The sequence below is a fragment of the Bemisia tabaci genome, chromosome 5 (assembly GCF_918797505.1).
Source record: "Bemisia tabaci chromosome 5, PGI_BMITA_v3".
Lineage (NCBI taxonomy): Eukaryota > Metazoa > Arthropoda > Insecta > Hemiptera > Aleyrodidae > Bemisia > Bemisia tabaci.
The window spans coordinates 15368021-15383121 of record NC_092797.1 but is presented as its reverse complement, the minus strand read 5'-3'; the positions used below and the strand labels follow the sequence as shown (position 1 = coordinate 15383121).

Below are 15101 nucleotides of genomic sequence, written 5' to 3'. Positions count from 1 at the left end.
GAAACAAGCAGGAAGCTCCAACGCATTCGCGTCGGAAAGCGGCTCTGGCGACGGTAGGTAGTTGTTACGCGTTTACGGTTTCCTTGGTAACCTTTGTTTGCTATCAGCTGATGTCGAATAGTATGACTAGGAAGCTCCAACCACGGCATTCTTCGAAAAAAGCGCGAAAACTTATAGATTTGAATTTTCAAATTTTAAACGTAAAGTACATTTTTTCCAGTGCGACATTAAAGCACAGACCCGTTTTGAATTATTGACAGTATCACCATGATTCCAAAAATACACTACACAACATAGCATTCGCTCACAGGAAAAAGATATCAATTAAAATAAAATCAGTCCCCCCTAAACAGCAGAAAATGGCGCCGATTCCCATCAACCAACACGCGGTCTCTCCAATGTAACATGGTCCGTTGATACTCCCCAGCTGGGACCGTCCGGAATAGCAGCTCTAGTGCAAGCACCAGAGCCGCTAAAAAAGGAGGTGTTTGCATCTTGAGGTTTGTTTACCCTGTGACGTAGGTCGGTACAATCTGGCCAGCGAGACCCGGAATTCAAAGTATGAAAAATGGACCATAATGTCCCATTTTTTTGCTTAAATCAACTCATGATATAATTTCAAGCACTTTTCATAGAATGACTTTTTTCCATAAATTACACCATTTCCAAGAAAATCGATGATAAAAGTCGCTGTGCCGACCTACGTCATCAAAAAAATTCTAAGAAGCTCGCAATGCAAACACCTCCTTTTTTTCTCTATGATCCAAAGCAGTTAGTTGCGCTGGTCTCAGGATCCTGTTTTGATGTTTTATTCTTGTAGATGAGCTAAAAAAATTAAGATCCGTCCAAACTGCAACTTTCTACGTTCAGTATTAATCGAGATATCGCCCTTTGAAAAGTTGGGTTTATGACGTCATCCACCGCGGTCGTGACACCCTTGGTTTCTTCCACTTTGGACTCATTCATCGGATGTACTCACGCATGCACCGGTTGTTTGACTTAAAACACGGATAAAATAAGGTGGAAGAAACCAGGGATGTCACTATCACGGTGGATAACGTCAAAAACTGAGTTATTCAAAGCACGATATTTCTGTTGTCCATGACTTGTGCCCCCCCCCCCCCCTCCCGTCAACGTCGCACAGTAGATCCAGTCGATGGGTGTGGTCGGACGAAATTTGGAAACCTTAAAAACCCATACCCCGTTTTTACAAAAGTTTGAGGTCTTATTTTAAATGGTCCCATTGGTTTTTTCGTAAAATTTTCTCTAGAAATTACCCCTAAAAATTCAAAATTTGACGAAATAAACATATTAATTTGCAGTTTTAGTAAAGAAATTCATGTCCAACTTCTCCCATTGATTCGATCCACCATGCGTCGCGTCGGTTAAAACCCCTTGATGCAACTATTCGTGCTCTATGGATGTGCGTGTTGCGTACAAAAAATTGAAGGCACTTTGAGTTCCTTGTCTGTTCAGTCATGCGTAGCACCGCCTCCGTTCGATTATACCTGTAGGCTGCGGGCTAGAGTTTGCTATTTTAATCCGAATACAATCCGATAACATGGCGCAGATTCCTGGATCAAATTCTTGAAATAAGCTAATACAGTTTTGCTGTAAAACCTAAATTTCCAATACTGCCGTGCTAAGGAAGAACCCCGTATGAGCCTTCAGACGTTGCCAAGTTTCCTCCTTCCTAAAATTGTGAATATTATTTTCCAAAATTTTCTGACAATTTTGTACGCGATTTAATCTAAAATATTTGAAAATTTCAAGAAAAAATATGCATGAATGTCGTCAAAAATACATGTTTTATTAAGGGAAATCTGGCAACTCTCGAATGTTCATACGGCGTTCTTCCCTGGCACGGCAGAATAGCCAACACGAAGTGTAAAATTGTAACATTTTTTACAGCTCGTGCGGCACCGCCGTCGCGGTCTGCCTCCGCTTCTCCCGCACCAGACGCCCCGCAGAACCGAAGAGGAAACGAGAAGAGAGTGTTGAAAAAGCATCACATTCAGCCGAGCGGAATATTATGAATTATTGACAGAGAAACACAGACGCCCGCAAATCCACGCACACACCCCCGCAGTATCGTTGTAAAATAAGAGAAATGTTGCAAGATTAAGCGCTCTTTTATCCTTTGATATTAACTGAGCTCGACAAAGAAATCAATCATGGATCTGCTGTTTATTATGTGATCACCAAGAAATAGGTCAACCTCAGAAACGCTGCTGCGCTCGTAAACAAACGATGCATATTGCTTCAGACGGCAGTGTATTGAACGTATATGTAACGCCAGCAGCGTGGCGATAGTAGAAATTGATAGACGAAGCGATAGACAAAGCACACTGAAAAAAAACTATGGTTATAATTACCATATTAGTGGTGTTCAACATGCACCCTTAATTAGTAGTGGCCATAACCAATAATAGTGATATTTTTACTAGAGCAATCGTAATTTTACAAGTGTCCGGTAGTAAAATTACCATATAATGGTAAAAATATCTCTTTTATTGGTTATGGCAACTACTAATTAAGAGTTCATATTGAACACCACTCTATGGTAATTATGAACATAATTTTTTCTCAGTGCAGATAAAAGGAAAATTGAGCAATCCATGTCGCACGGCAAAAAAGAGGTAGAGGTTAGGTCCCAACTGTTTGATAAATTGGGCATTTCCAGTTAATTGCGGTAGTACCCCAATAAAATAGGGTACAAACCCAAATGTTGCGGTACAACCAAAATTAATTGGATATGTCCACATCATCCGACAAATTGCGGTGGTACCACAATATTTTAGGGGATACCGGATACCCCCTAACACTTTTTTTCCATCCTATCCAATTGGTTGAAGCGGGTGATTGTTATAGACTAAGAGGAAAGTTATGAACTAACTATAGTATCTCTCGTGGGTTGCTGCTGGTTATTACTCACTTTCTCCATCCATTGCAACCACCTGCGGGCTGATTATTAAATTGATAGACAAAGCTATAGACATAGAGGACATAAGGGGGTATGGAGCGATCCTATTGGTTGAAATGTGGGGTTCTTATGGACTAAAGGAGAAAATGATGGACTAACTGTCGAGTTTCTCGTGGGTTGCCGTTAGTTAGTCTATTACCAACCCTCCTTGTCCATTGCAACCACCAGCTTCCACCAATAGGCTCCCTCCATATCCCTCTTGTCATCTTTGTCTATAACTTTGTCTATCGATTTCAATAATCGGCCCGCTGGTTCTACCGATTTTCCGCGCCGTTTTTTCTTTGCCTTCTTTGCCTATCGTTTTGTCAGTCAACTTCAATGATCTCGACACGAAAACGAATTTTTAAGTTTGGCAACTGGGAGGGGACGCAAGATCATAGTATTAAATTGTAATGTATCTTGGGCTGCGTTGTGTTCGAAAAATGGAGGGCAGGCAATAAAACTAAGCGCGAGCAAGATCTCGACAGCAGCGGGTGGTCGACGAGCGCCATATCATCTCCAAAAATCTTGAGCTCTCGTGTTAGACTCGGTGGAAGTCGATTATACTCAATCACTCTGACAACAATGGAACCGTAGTTGCTCTCTTGACACGGAGCGCAAAATAATCTACATGTTTTGTGAGACTATGGAGGGATATTTCCGATAAAGTATTTGACTCGGTATCGAGAAATTGAACATTGATGAGAGTTGACTACTTTTTGAACCAATCAGAAACGAGGACTGGATCAGAGATGGATCTTGGTTCAAAATGGAGGTTGAGGTTTAAAAAAGGGGGGAGTAGAATCTTTTAAGCTTTCACGCGCCTACCCGCCGGCTTCCCTGGGTTTTTCCATCGGCTTTTCAAAAACTTCGCGCACACATTTCAAAATGGAGGGCATTTTTTCTTGTTTTCTTTTGATTTTCGACTTTTCATCCCTTAAAATTGCCCCTCCTGCCACATTTATTCGCGCCCACACATGGGTGCATGATCGATACTTTTCGGCACACCTATCGAAAGTTATTACGAGATTGAATGATCAAAATCCACGCCACTCTCTCATCATGTCAGGCAAATCGTCGTCCTCCCCACGAAAGAACGTAAATTCTTTTGAATGTTGCCAAATTTTTCCTCGGAGATTGCATTTTTACTAGGAGAATCTTTGGCATTATTAACTGGAAATTTCACAGATTATTATTCCTATTGTTCATGCAAAAATAAGAAAAATTTTGGACAAAAATTGCATGGGTACTATTTTGCAAAAAATTGAATTGTTGGAGTCGATATGACAACCCTGGAATGAAGTTACGTTCTTTCGTTCGAGACAAGAACCAGCAGCAACACTCATTTGAGGCCAGTTACGGATCAAGGAACTCCTTTCCTTTCTCTCCTACTCTAACAAAATTTAAGGGCTTTGAGGAAAAGGAGCATAAGTGTAGTTTTTGAAAAAAATTGAGAACCTAATGATTTCGAGTAAATCTACTCTTAATGCATATTTTATGAAAAAATCGCTATTTGATTCTAATTTTTAAGCTTCAAAAAGTCGATTTGAACTTTCTCTCCACCATAAGGATCCGTGTAATTTCGAAACTTCAAATCGCGTGTGTCTCGAAATAGCAACGACTGCGCGTATATGAGGACTTATCTGTAACAATAGCGGATGTGAAAAATTACCTTTGCGAAACACATTCAAAAAACTGTTTTGGCATCGAGAAAATTTTGAGAAAATACTTGAGATGTGATCTTCGAGATCTGTACATTATGCCAGAGCCAAACATATTAAATTTTTGTGTGAACAAAACATTTTTTTTAAGCGTGTTTCGAAAAGGTAATTTTTCACATCCGCTATTGTTACAGATAAGTCCTCATATGCGCTTTGTCCTCCAAGTCCCTCAATTGACCAAGGAAAATTATTGAGAAAGGAAAAAGCTTTAAGAGTAAGAAATCCCACATTTTTCAAATATAGTTGGAGAGGGGTACATTCAGCAGTTCAGCACTGTATAAATTGAATTCCTTTCGGGGGAAAGAAACGGACAGGTACCTTAAGAGGTGTCCTTCCAACCGTGCAGAACTTAGAAAAGATCCCAACAATGATTAATTCATCGAGTTCATCTCGCATCAGACTCTCAAGAGATTGAGATTAATGGAGTTGGAGGAACTTCAAGGTCTGAAATCACTCCAGTGCAGAAGCTTTTTACCCTTCGAATTTTTAATAAACGAAGGGATCCAAAAATTATCTCTCCCCCGGAGTTGTTGAAACTCAGATTTTAATTTTGCATATAATTTTGTCCTCTTGCGTATCTGGATGTATTCAATTTTTTTATTATACACGGAAAAAAAAACCTCGTGCGTGGGACCCGAAGTTTAGGTTATATGGATCTCTGAAGTTTTCGGATTGAGCATCTATGAACACTTTAGGTCTAGCTGTCGAGGTTCGGATCACACATCGGAAACTTCAGTTTTTACATCTGAAGTACTTCAGATGTAAAAACCGAAAGTTTTTCGGATGTGAGAACCGAAGTTTTTCGGATGTGAGAACCGAAGTTTTTCGGATGTAAAAACTGAGGCACTTCAGATGTAAGAACTGAAGTTTCAGATGTGTGATCCAAACCTCAGCAGCTGGACCTTAAGTGTTCAGATGCTCAATCCGAAAACTTCAGAGATCCATATGACCTAAACTTCGGGTCCCACGCACGAAGTTTTTTCTCCGTGTACCTGTGCCCCGGGGCCAGCTGATCATGACATACTGTATTGATGTTTAAAACGTACCCATAGACTAGATTAATTAAATGACTTCATTCTTCACATGGAGATACTATTTCTGGCTCATTTTAAAAACGACGCATGCGTTATTTGTTTCCTTACGCAGATAGGTGCTTTTATGGATGAGTTCTAAAACTGTGGTTCCTCATTGCAAATGTAGTCCAAATAACAATATCTCTCGAAAAATGAAGTTTCTGCGTACCCGGATTACAAAGGTAAAATATGGTGATTGAAATCATCTACCGCAGTAACATAAGCGGATCTAGATGGGGGGCGTAGAGGGTGTGGGCTCCCCCCCCCCCCGCCCCCTTTTTGCCCGAGAAAAAGGGGGAAGAAAAAGTTAAAGGGAAAGACGGAGGAGGAAAGGAACGACGAACAAATGAAGGAAGGGCACCTTATTTGGTAATTATTCATGACAAAATTGACTCGGACTGCACGATAGATGCTTTAAAGTTTCGAAAATTTTCTGTAGGAAGCCCCTCAGACTCCCCTTGTACCATTTCCGTTCGAAGTGTCTTTATCCGTTCATGCTACGGTGAAGGAAAACGTACCTTGATGGCCTGATAGATGGCGCATTTTACTTCTAAGAGAAGGTTTATCCGTTTCGATTGCACGTAGAGACTCGTGGGTTTCGGAAGAATCTTCGAGATTTGACAACTAGAATGCGATCCCAAGAGTTGCATGTTCACGCCATTTAAAAACACCTACAGTGTGAAGAGAACTGCCAAGTTTTAAGCAAAAGAAAAAAATGAAAAATAAGACTAAAAACCATCAATGTGGTGAATTTAATACCTTTGCATCTGGCTCAGCGCACGGCGTGAGTTTTTTCCAAAAGTCAATTTTTTCCGCTAGATCTATTTGAGCTAAAGGTATCTTCATTCCGCCGATGGCTAAATGCCTGGAATAGGCATCAAAGTCATAGATAATTATTTCTAGAGTCCTCCGTGCAATGGTCGTAGGTTTCACGTCGAACACAAAGTCTTCATCAAAAACTGAAACGAGAAAAATAAGTATTCAATCAGTTAAATTTAGAAAAAAAAATATAGCTTTCGTGTCTTATGATGTCAAGGATAACTTTTATTCTTTCAAATGATTTATAAATAAAAACACAAAGATAAAATGAAGCTTGTGAAAATATCTTACAGAAATTGTTGGAACTGAAACATCAAAATTCATGTGACACGCTGTGAAAAACGAAAAGCTCCAAAAGACTGTCATGCACGAGCGATGTTCTGCGCGAGTAAAATTTAATTTCCCAAATTGTGAGCTGCGTTCTGCATAAAGTTTCAAGGCGGGACAGAAAATAACGAGTTCCAGATGATCTGAACGGTGGAAGCTCAACAATTTTACAAAAATTGTGCAAATACATTTTCCATTTCTCCAACTCGTGAAACCATACCACAACTCGACGATGGAACTACCAGACCACGTATCTCGTTTGCGGTGTTTAAAAATCTCCACTCACATTTTATTTTTTTGAAGGAGATCAAATCAATATCATTCCTTACAATTTTCCCAAATTTTTCTCCGCACAAAGAGGAAAAATCGCGGAAGTTTTCACGAATTGACGTTGAGTAGTTTTCTGTTTAAAAAATAAAGTATGACAGGAAGTCTGCAACGTCGCAAACCGAGATACGTGGTTTGGTAGTTTCACCGTCGAACTGTAATTAAACACTTGCCTCGATGAAAAATGCTGATTGATTTCCTATTTACTATTTTGGATACTAAAATAGATCATAATTTCATACGTTTTGATTCATTTCTTCCTTTAAAAAAATGCCGGAAAATGTATTGTAAAAATTGCTCTGATAAACCACCGATATATAAAAAACACATATTATACTATTATTCTCCTTTGATTTATACATATTTTTCCCCCATCAATTTATATGAGAATAATCAATGCAGAGTGTGCAAACATTTAATAATCATGAGTTGAAAAACGCTGACTATGCGAGTATAAATATTAAAGCCTAACAGAGCGGAGCGGCCCGCGGCGGCGTGCTGCCAGCGCGAGAGGCTCACCGGCTCCTACAAACCTAAGTGGATACATCACGCATTGCACAATGCTTGAAGTATCCACTTAGGTTTGTAGGCGCCAATGCGCGTATCGTACTGGCTCCGTTCAGGTATAGCAAGGTGGGAATTTCTTGAAAGATAATTAAGTCCTGTTACACCAAAGAGGTGCGTAGAGAGTTTTAGTGAATTTTGTCTCATGCCATGGAATTGACGCTCCCCCATTTTTACCAAAACTCTTAACTATATATTATTCTCCGTTGGACCAAACAGACAAAACAAAAAAACAAGCAAACCCTCATTCTTCCAAGACTACATTTTCATCCAAAAACGTCGTGAGCAATTGTCGTTTGTATTTACATGTGGGCCAATTAACTTTGGGTCTCAACTGGCACGTGGACCAAAACTCCCGTGCCGAAAAAACGCGTGGACGTAAATTTCTGGAAAAAACAGGTGCGCGGACAAAAAATCGTTGACGAAATTTCCTATAACCCTTGTGCATCATTGGAGCACTGGTTTGTTTCTACGGTTGAAACGATGTGCGGAGAGAAATTTTGAAACACCGCAAGAGAATAATACCCGGTCATACAGTTTCACCGCCGGAATGAGCTTTCCTCTTTGTGCTCTCAACAACGACACAAAAATATTGTTTACATGCACAGTGCAGCGTCCTTCCGGCACGAAGGAATTTAACAAATTCCCCATAAGAGTGGCTCCGTCCGTTCTGAACACAACTCAATTACGGTGTATTTCCTGGAAAATGAGAATAGATCGCCTTAACCTCTGTAAGTTGCACTTCCGGTTTTGCGCTTTTGAACCCGAGCAGTTTCTGTGACTCGTACCGTTTTTACTGTATTGCTCAGCGGCTGTAATACTTCACAGAGATGCATTGTACGAGGAGAAGAATATACGACCCAATGAAAAGAAGAGATACTATGAACGCATTAATTTTAAAGAGGCCTGTCTCTTTTCGTTTGCACCGCAGCGAGACTTCCTTTGCATGAATTCATATCTGTGCTCACTGGAGGGCACAATATACAGTGTGTCTCACGAAAAAGGAGCCACCTTGAGTATCTGCCGAACGCGTTGGATTTTTTTTTTTTTTTTTTTTTTTTTTTTTTCGATAGTGCAATGTTTAAGAATTTTTTTGGCGGAGAGTTTGGTTTGATACGGCAATTTCATTGGGCTTGGGGAATTTTTGAAAAGAGCATGAAAAAAATGTTTCAACCTCTGCCAATCACTGAAAAATTGTCCGATTTACATTCGGTTGGGACAGGGTGGCTTGTTTTTTTCCGTGAAATTGATTTTTGAAATAAAAAAGTAGGGGTGCCACTTGAAAAGTTCGACTTACGGGTGGGGCACCCCCCGCCCTACGTCCCTCCCGCGGTTTGAGAAAATGTCAAATACGCCAAAAGGTGTCCCACTCGATATAAACGAACACGTCTTTTACCGTTTTTCGAAATTCCAACGCGTTCGGCAGATATTCAAGGTGGCTCCTTTTTCATGAGACACCCTGTATTTAATGATGTGTTTCTTACACAAAAATGTTTAATAAGTCGTTTTATAAAGTTTTTTAAAGGAATAAGTATACATTCTCAACCATAATTTAGCCTCATTCGGTCAACCGAAATACTTTACGAAATACGACAACTTTATTCCATGAAATTTGAGTACATGTTCAGTAGGAACTCAAACAAGATTACGCAAATTTGACACAACTCTCAGAGTCGCCTCAATTTGAATTTTAAATTCATATAGGCCGTATAAACTGATTCCGCATTACAGAACAAGACACGGTGTAAATGAGGAAACTTTTGCATTCATTAGGGGAGTTATTTTGAGACAACGCTCGATGCTTGAGGGGGCACAGATAGAGTCAAAAGTGATGCCTCTCATCAGCAATAATAACAACGCCCCTTGAAGTCGCGCAGCCTGTATTCGCCGCTCGGCCGCTCCTCTGACAAAAGGGCGTATCTACCCCTCGGATGAGCCCTATTTCCAGCCTAATTTCATGCTTCCTGAGGCTCAAGTGGAAATGAAAATACGCCCTTTCGTCAGAGGGGTTACGTATTTCCACCCGTGCCGTGCTCACTGTCAGCAATTCTCTCATGATTCAAAGCGCCGCTAAGTGTCTCATCGTTCCGCTGATAGTGCCGCCACCGCCGCAACCAGCCCCTTCGGTTCATTAACATGCAAACCGCGTGACTTTCAAATTTTCCCGCTCACAAATATCCCGCCGAATAGGGCTCACCCCCAAGCTACACCGCAGTAATATTATTTATCAGACGGTTTGATCTCGGAATGAATATCCGAGAGATAAAGGTAAGAAAGATGTAGGTCAGACGTAAAGAGCGTTTGAATGAAACACGTGGTCAGCAAACTTCAGGGAATGGTAGCTTACGTTGTGAATATGCTGTGCACCGAGTCGAATCGATTTTTTGCATGGGAAGTCTATCGGACCGTTTCAAACTTGTTGCAAATGTGCAGTCCGTTTTTGTATGGATGGATTTTCGAGAGAATGTGCCTGGAAATATTAATTTTGATTGCACACATGAACGAATATCGCGCTTTTTCCCCGGGAAATTCGCTCGGTTGTTAATTCATACGAAAATAAACTATCATCGGAAATTTTGAAACGATATAGTGAACTCCCGCCTTTGTGCAAATGATTCAATCAATGCAATAAGGCATGGGGAGGAATGGATTATAACAAACGTAAAACTATGAAAATCTTTAAAATTTCTCTCAGACATTCCATAGCTAAAATAAAAATTAGACGACAACTAGACAAAAACTGGAGGTAGCATTCGTAGAAGTAAAAGAACTAGAATGATACATGAGTGAATCGTAGCACATTTTTCATACAAATAATTTGACTGCATGCATTTATCGTTAACTTTATGAGAATTATAATATTTTTAAAAATAAATTGAATGAAAACATTCGACTAACTAATGCCCATTTTTGAAAAGTCGGCATTATGAAAGACTTGTTAATCATGTGAATCAATACTTCTCAAGAAATTTTTAAAAATCAATGTACACACTGTGCTAAATTTGAAGAATTAAGATAAATTCCATGCGCGGAAAGAATTAGGTACAGAAACAATAAATGCAAGCTATCATATTTAAATTGAATTTAGTTTGGATCGGGAATGCAAGGGATAGACGTCTTACATGGATTTAATGTTTTCCGATGGATTCTTGTTTGCCAGACATTCCCCTTGTCGGGCAGCAGTCTTATTTTTGCGTACGGATCTGCCGTCCCGCTGAAATCTCGGGCTTGAAGATCTTGCGCCTGCAACAGAGGAAATTCAAACAATCAAGATTCTTAACATGAAAACAGTTTGTAATTATAAACCGACTTAAGTTGAATAAAACGACGATTTTTTTTTTTCAGTAAAAGAGTTTATTAAATGTGATCTTCTTAAACAGAAATATACACAATCTCTATATAATAGAACGTAATGTGATAAAAACATAAAACAGGGTATTACGTTATTCCTTTACGAGGTAAGCAAAAATGACGATTAATGCTCAAAAGTCTCCACACCAAACACCGGAGTAAAAACGCCATTTTTGCGCTGACGCAACTTCGCTCAGTCGCGAACGCCAAGTGTACGAAAAATCGTGTTTTGATTTAGGTATTTCAAAATTTGATGGGCTTGGAGGACAAGGTATATTTTTTTAAAAAAAATTGAGGTATTAATGATCTCAAATAAAACTAGTTATAATGCATAATCTAAGAAAAACTCGCTCCCTAAATCCAATTGTTCGGCATAAAAAAGTCAGTTTGATCTTTCTTTTCGCCATAAGGATCTATGTAATTTCGAAACTCCAAATACGTATTTCTCGAGATAGCAAAATCTGCACTTAGGTGCCTTGTCCTCCAAACCCCCCATTTCTTCTCCGTACTTCATTTTTCAAATGGCCATCATTGGAAATATTTTTAAAGACATTTTCCGAAAATATTCTTTCAGTCACACAAAATCTTATGCGATGACATTGATCACTCAAATTAAAAGGAAGTTAAATGTGACAACAAATCTGCAACGTTGCAAAATATAATACGCAGTTTTTATTGTTGGTCTTGCCCTCGAATCCTCTTTCAACCTTTTTACCAACATAATAGTTGTTCGAAGTGAATTTGCCATCCTATCGTCCTCCAGCAATCCAACCTCCCATTCAAGCATCCCAATGATGGACAGTGTAGAAGTAATTATTCATATAATTTGTACTCTCAGTGCATAAAATTATCATTTTCAAATTGCAGTGCACCTTCACTTATGGTAAATTTTTGCCCTTTTCAAACGTCAATTTGATTAAAAAAGGTTTTAATCACACGCGCCAATCCCTTTTATTCAAACGTCAATTTACTAGAGTTGACATTTTTATAGAATTCCGACCCCCAGGATAAGTTCGTAGGTTTGAATTAATTTTTAAACCGAATCAAGGAACTGAAATAAAGTGAACTCGAAGAAACAAGATATAAGAAGGCTTTGAGGGAAGTTGACACAAAGAATGCGGAAGGGTTAAGCTCGGATTGAGGTCAAAAAAAACGAGGAAAAAATGAAGTGGCATGTTGTATAAACAGGCCTTCCATCTGCGAAGTTAATTCAATTTTTCTGGTCTGCAGAAAGGAGTAGAAATGTCGGAGTAAATTATTTATACGAGCAGTGTGCTGGCAAGAAGGTGGTCTCGAAGGAATATGAACAATAAGCACAGAGACATCTGCGTCTGAAATGGAAAAATGCTTTGGAGCTTACTATAGATAAAAAAGTGTTGGCAGCTAGGGCACACACTACGGCGAGGACAAATACTCATCTGATAGTATGACACAAAACATATTTGCAGAATCCATATAGGTATTAAGATTCATTTCAGGCATTTAAATATCATTAATCACAGAGCACCCCAAAGCCGTATCCCATGTTGAGACCCCATCCCAAAATTTCAAGAGAGACTTTCAAATAATACTTCTTCTTAATTTTATTGATTTAAGTTAATACATTGGCAATCCGGCACGGACTGGTGTAAGAATAGAAATTATGACGAAGCGTGGTATAGGGATGTCGAAGTACAGAAAAGAAACCCATGGGGTACTGGGGTACCATCCATAAGTTTATCGATGGCAAATGTGCAAACCACGTATCTCCGATGCGATGTTTTAAAATTTCCGATCCCATTTCATTTTTTCGAAGTAAATTAAACTTTGTAATCCATACAGAATATTCTGCTAACCAAGAGGATAGATCAAGGAAGTTTTCGAGATTACATTGATTAGTTTTTAGGAGAAAATATGAAGTATGGCAGGACACCTGCAACTTCGCGTAGGGAGATACGTGGTTTTCCACTTTGGCCATCGATATATGCGGAGTTTCATTTTGGCATTCTGATTTACATCTCCACCTGAGCTGATTGTAGATGATTTGCAAATATCTTCGACTTCATAGTCAATCAGGGCCGGATTAAGGGGGTGGCCACATGGGCCGCGGCCCATGGCGGCAAATTTTGCAATTTTTTTAAATGTAGGTATAAACAAAATTGGATTCAGAATAAAAAATTATCAATAAGAAAAGGAAACAAAATCTCTTTTTCCTGAGAGTATAGTAATTTCTAATTCGGTAGTTTTTCGGTGATACAAGAGACAGCATCTTTAATTAGTCGAGTTAAGAGAGGAACTAAACACTCAATTTTGCCTGGAGCTCAGCACAGAGAGGAATAATGACGAGGACTTGAGATGAAGAGGACAAGCCTTCGGCGCGGCGGTCAGCATGTAACACATATTAGCGCCTACAAGACTGCATGAATACTTCACCCATTGCGCCAAACACAGTGCGGTCATGCGGTCAGGAGCGGTTGGCGTGAAACGATAGCGCCTACAAGACTGCAGGAATACTTCACGCATTGCGCCAAATACAGTGCGATCAGCGCAGCGCGGCGCGGCGGCGGAAGTTAAAATTATTAAACCACATTTATGTTTGTTCTTTCATACTTTTTCGGTTCATTTCTTATAAGTGGAGGATCTTGTCCACACGGAGATAGGTTTACGGAACATAACTTTCGCGTCAAGTTCCGTGAAATTTTGCTAGTAGTGTTGACAGGGCTTTCGCAAAAAAATGTATCCAACACGTGTAGGTAAACGCGTCTCATGCACCCCTCCCCCTCCGGCACGTTCACTTGATGGTTTTTATTGATGTTTCAAAACGAATGAGAAGGGGGCGGCAAAATACAGGCGGCAAGTGGGTAAATCCGGCCCTGTAGTCAATGCAAATATAAATTCTATGAAAAATGTAAACTTTCGGCACCAACTGGCACCCGCGAGTGAGAATATCTGGGGCTGCCGCTGCGCAAGTTCCGGGGTCCTCTGAAAGTTTACTCTTAGGGTTACAAAACTTAAACATAATTGCTGGATATCTTAATTTTGAACAATGGGGCTGAGACAGGAAAAGCAAGTATGAATGACGTCGGTATTAGAGAGCGAGCCCTCTTGTTTAAACTTCTCGACTTTACAGGGCTAGTCTCTCAGACTGAAAATTCTATAACACCCTCATCAAGACAGTTTAGCTGTCGCTGTATGAAATCGTGCGCACTCAGATTGAGGGATCAAATTTTATTCATTCATCCTTTTGAATCTTCCCCTTCTCTTCCTTTACGTTTCGCCCCCTCCTAATTTGGATGGCCATGTTTCTTCATACATGATGAGTAATGTGATACGAAACTTTCGGAGATGTTTCCGGTAAATCCTCGGCTCTCCGAAAGAGTTTGCTACTGGCGTTTAGATATTACCTGCTAATTTACATTTATACAGTCCCACATTATACGAAATTAATTCTAAGAGTGTAATAAATTCCGAATTAAAAATGCAAGTAAGGGCCAAAGAACTGTAACTAAAAGCTAAAAGGTTTGGTGTCCTAAATTGAAGGCGTCTGCCTAAAATGTGGATTGAAGGCATCCAGCAAGACACTAATTGAGAGATGTCAGCTGCCGAAAGATTGACAGATTCCCATGGCACTTCGGCGTCGCAGAGCGTCCTAGTGCGCTGTAAAAGCAATTAATACGTAGAATTGTACTTCACTAGATTTTAATTGATTCGAAAAATTAGGGGATAGCCATGGAGCAGCTCTTTTGCCTGCAAGGTATGTTACAATTGGATTACTTTTTGCAAAAACGAACCACTATCTCTGGCTCTTCCATAAAAGCACCTTTTTGCATAGGGGAACCAATGGCACATATGTTCTTTCTAAAATGAGCCAGAAATAGTGGTTCCTTATTGCACAATGTGGTCCAATTAAAAAACCGTTCGTCTTGAGCCTGGTGTTATATATATCATGACAAAATATTTATACATATCTTAATATTT

The 15101-nt window shown here is 39.7% G+C and overlaps 1 protein-coding gene across 4 annotated transcripts in view; it reads right to left on the bottom strand.

The window, feature by feature from the left end:
- Sytalpha (Synaptotagmin alpha) overlaps nucleotides 1-15101 on the bottom strand; it is a 144736-nt gene that overhangs the window by 21471 nt on the left and 108164 nt on the right. For all 4 annotated transcript variants that reach the window (XM_019058874.2, XM_072300327.1, XM_072300326.1 and 1 more), the window contains 2 exons: nucleotides 10916-11036; nucleotides 6516-6715 (listed from right to left, as the gene is read on the bottom strand). In XM_019058874.2, coding sequence (XP_018914419.2) covers nucleotides 6516-6715; nucleotides 10916-11036 — 321 coding nt within the window. The remainder of the gene's footprint in view (nucleotides 1-6515; nucleotides 6716-10915; nucleotides 11037-15101) is intronic.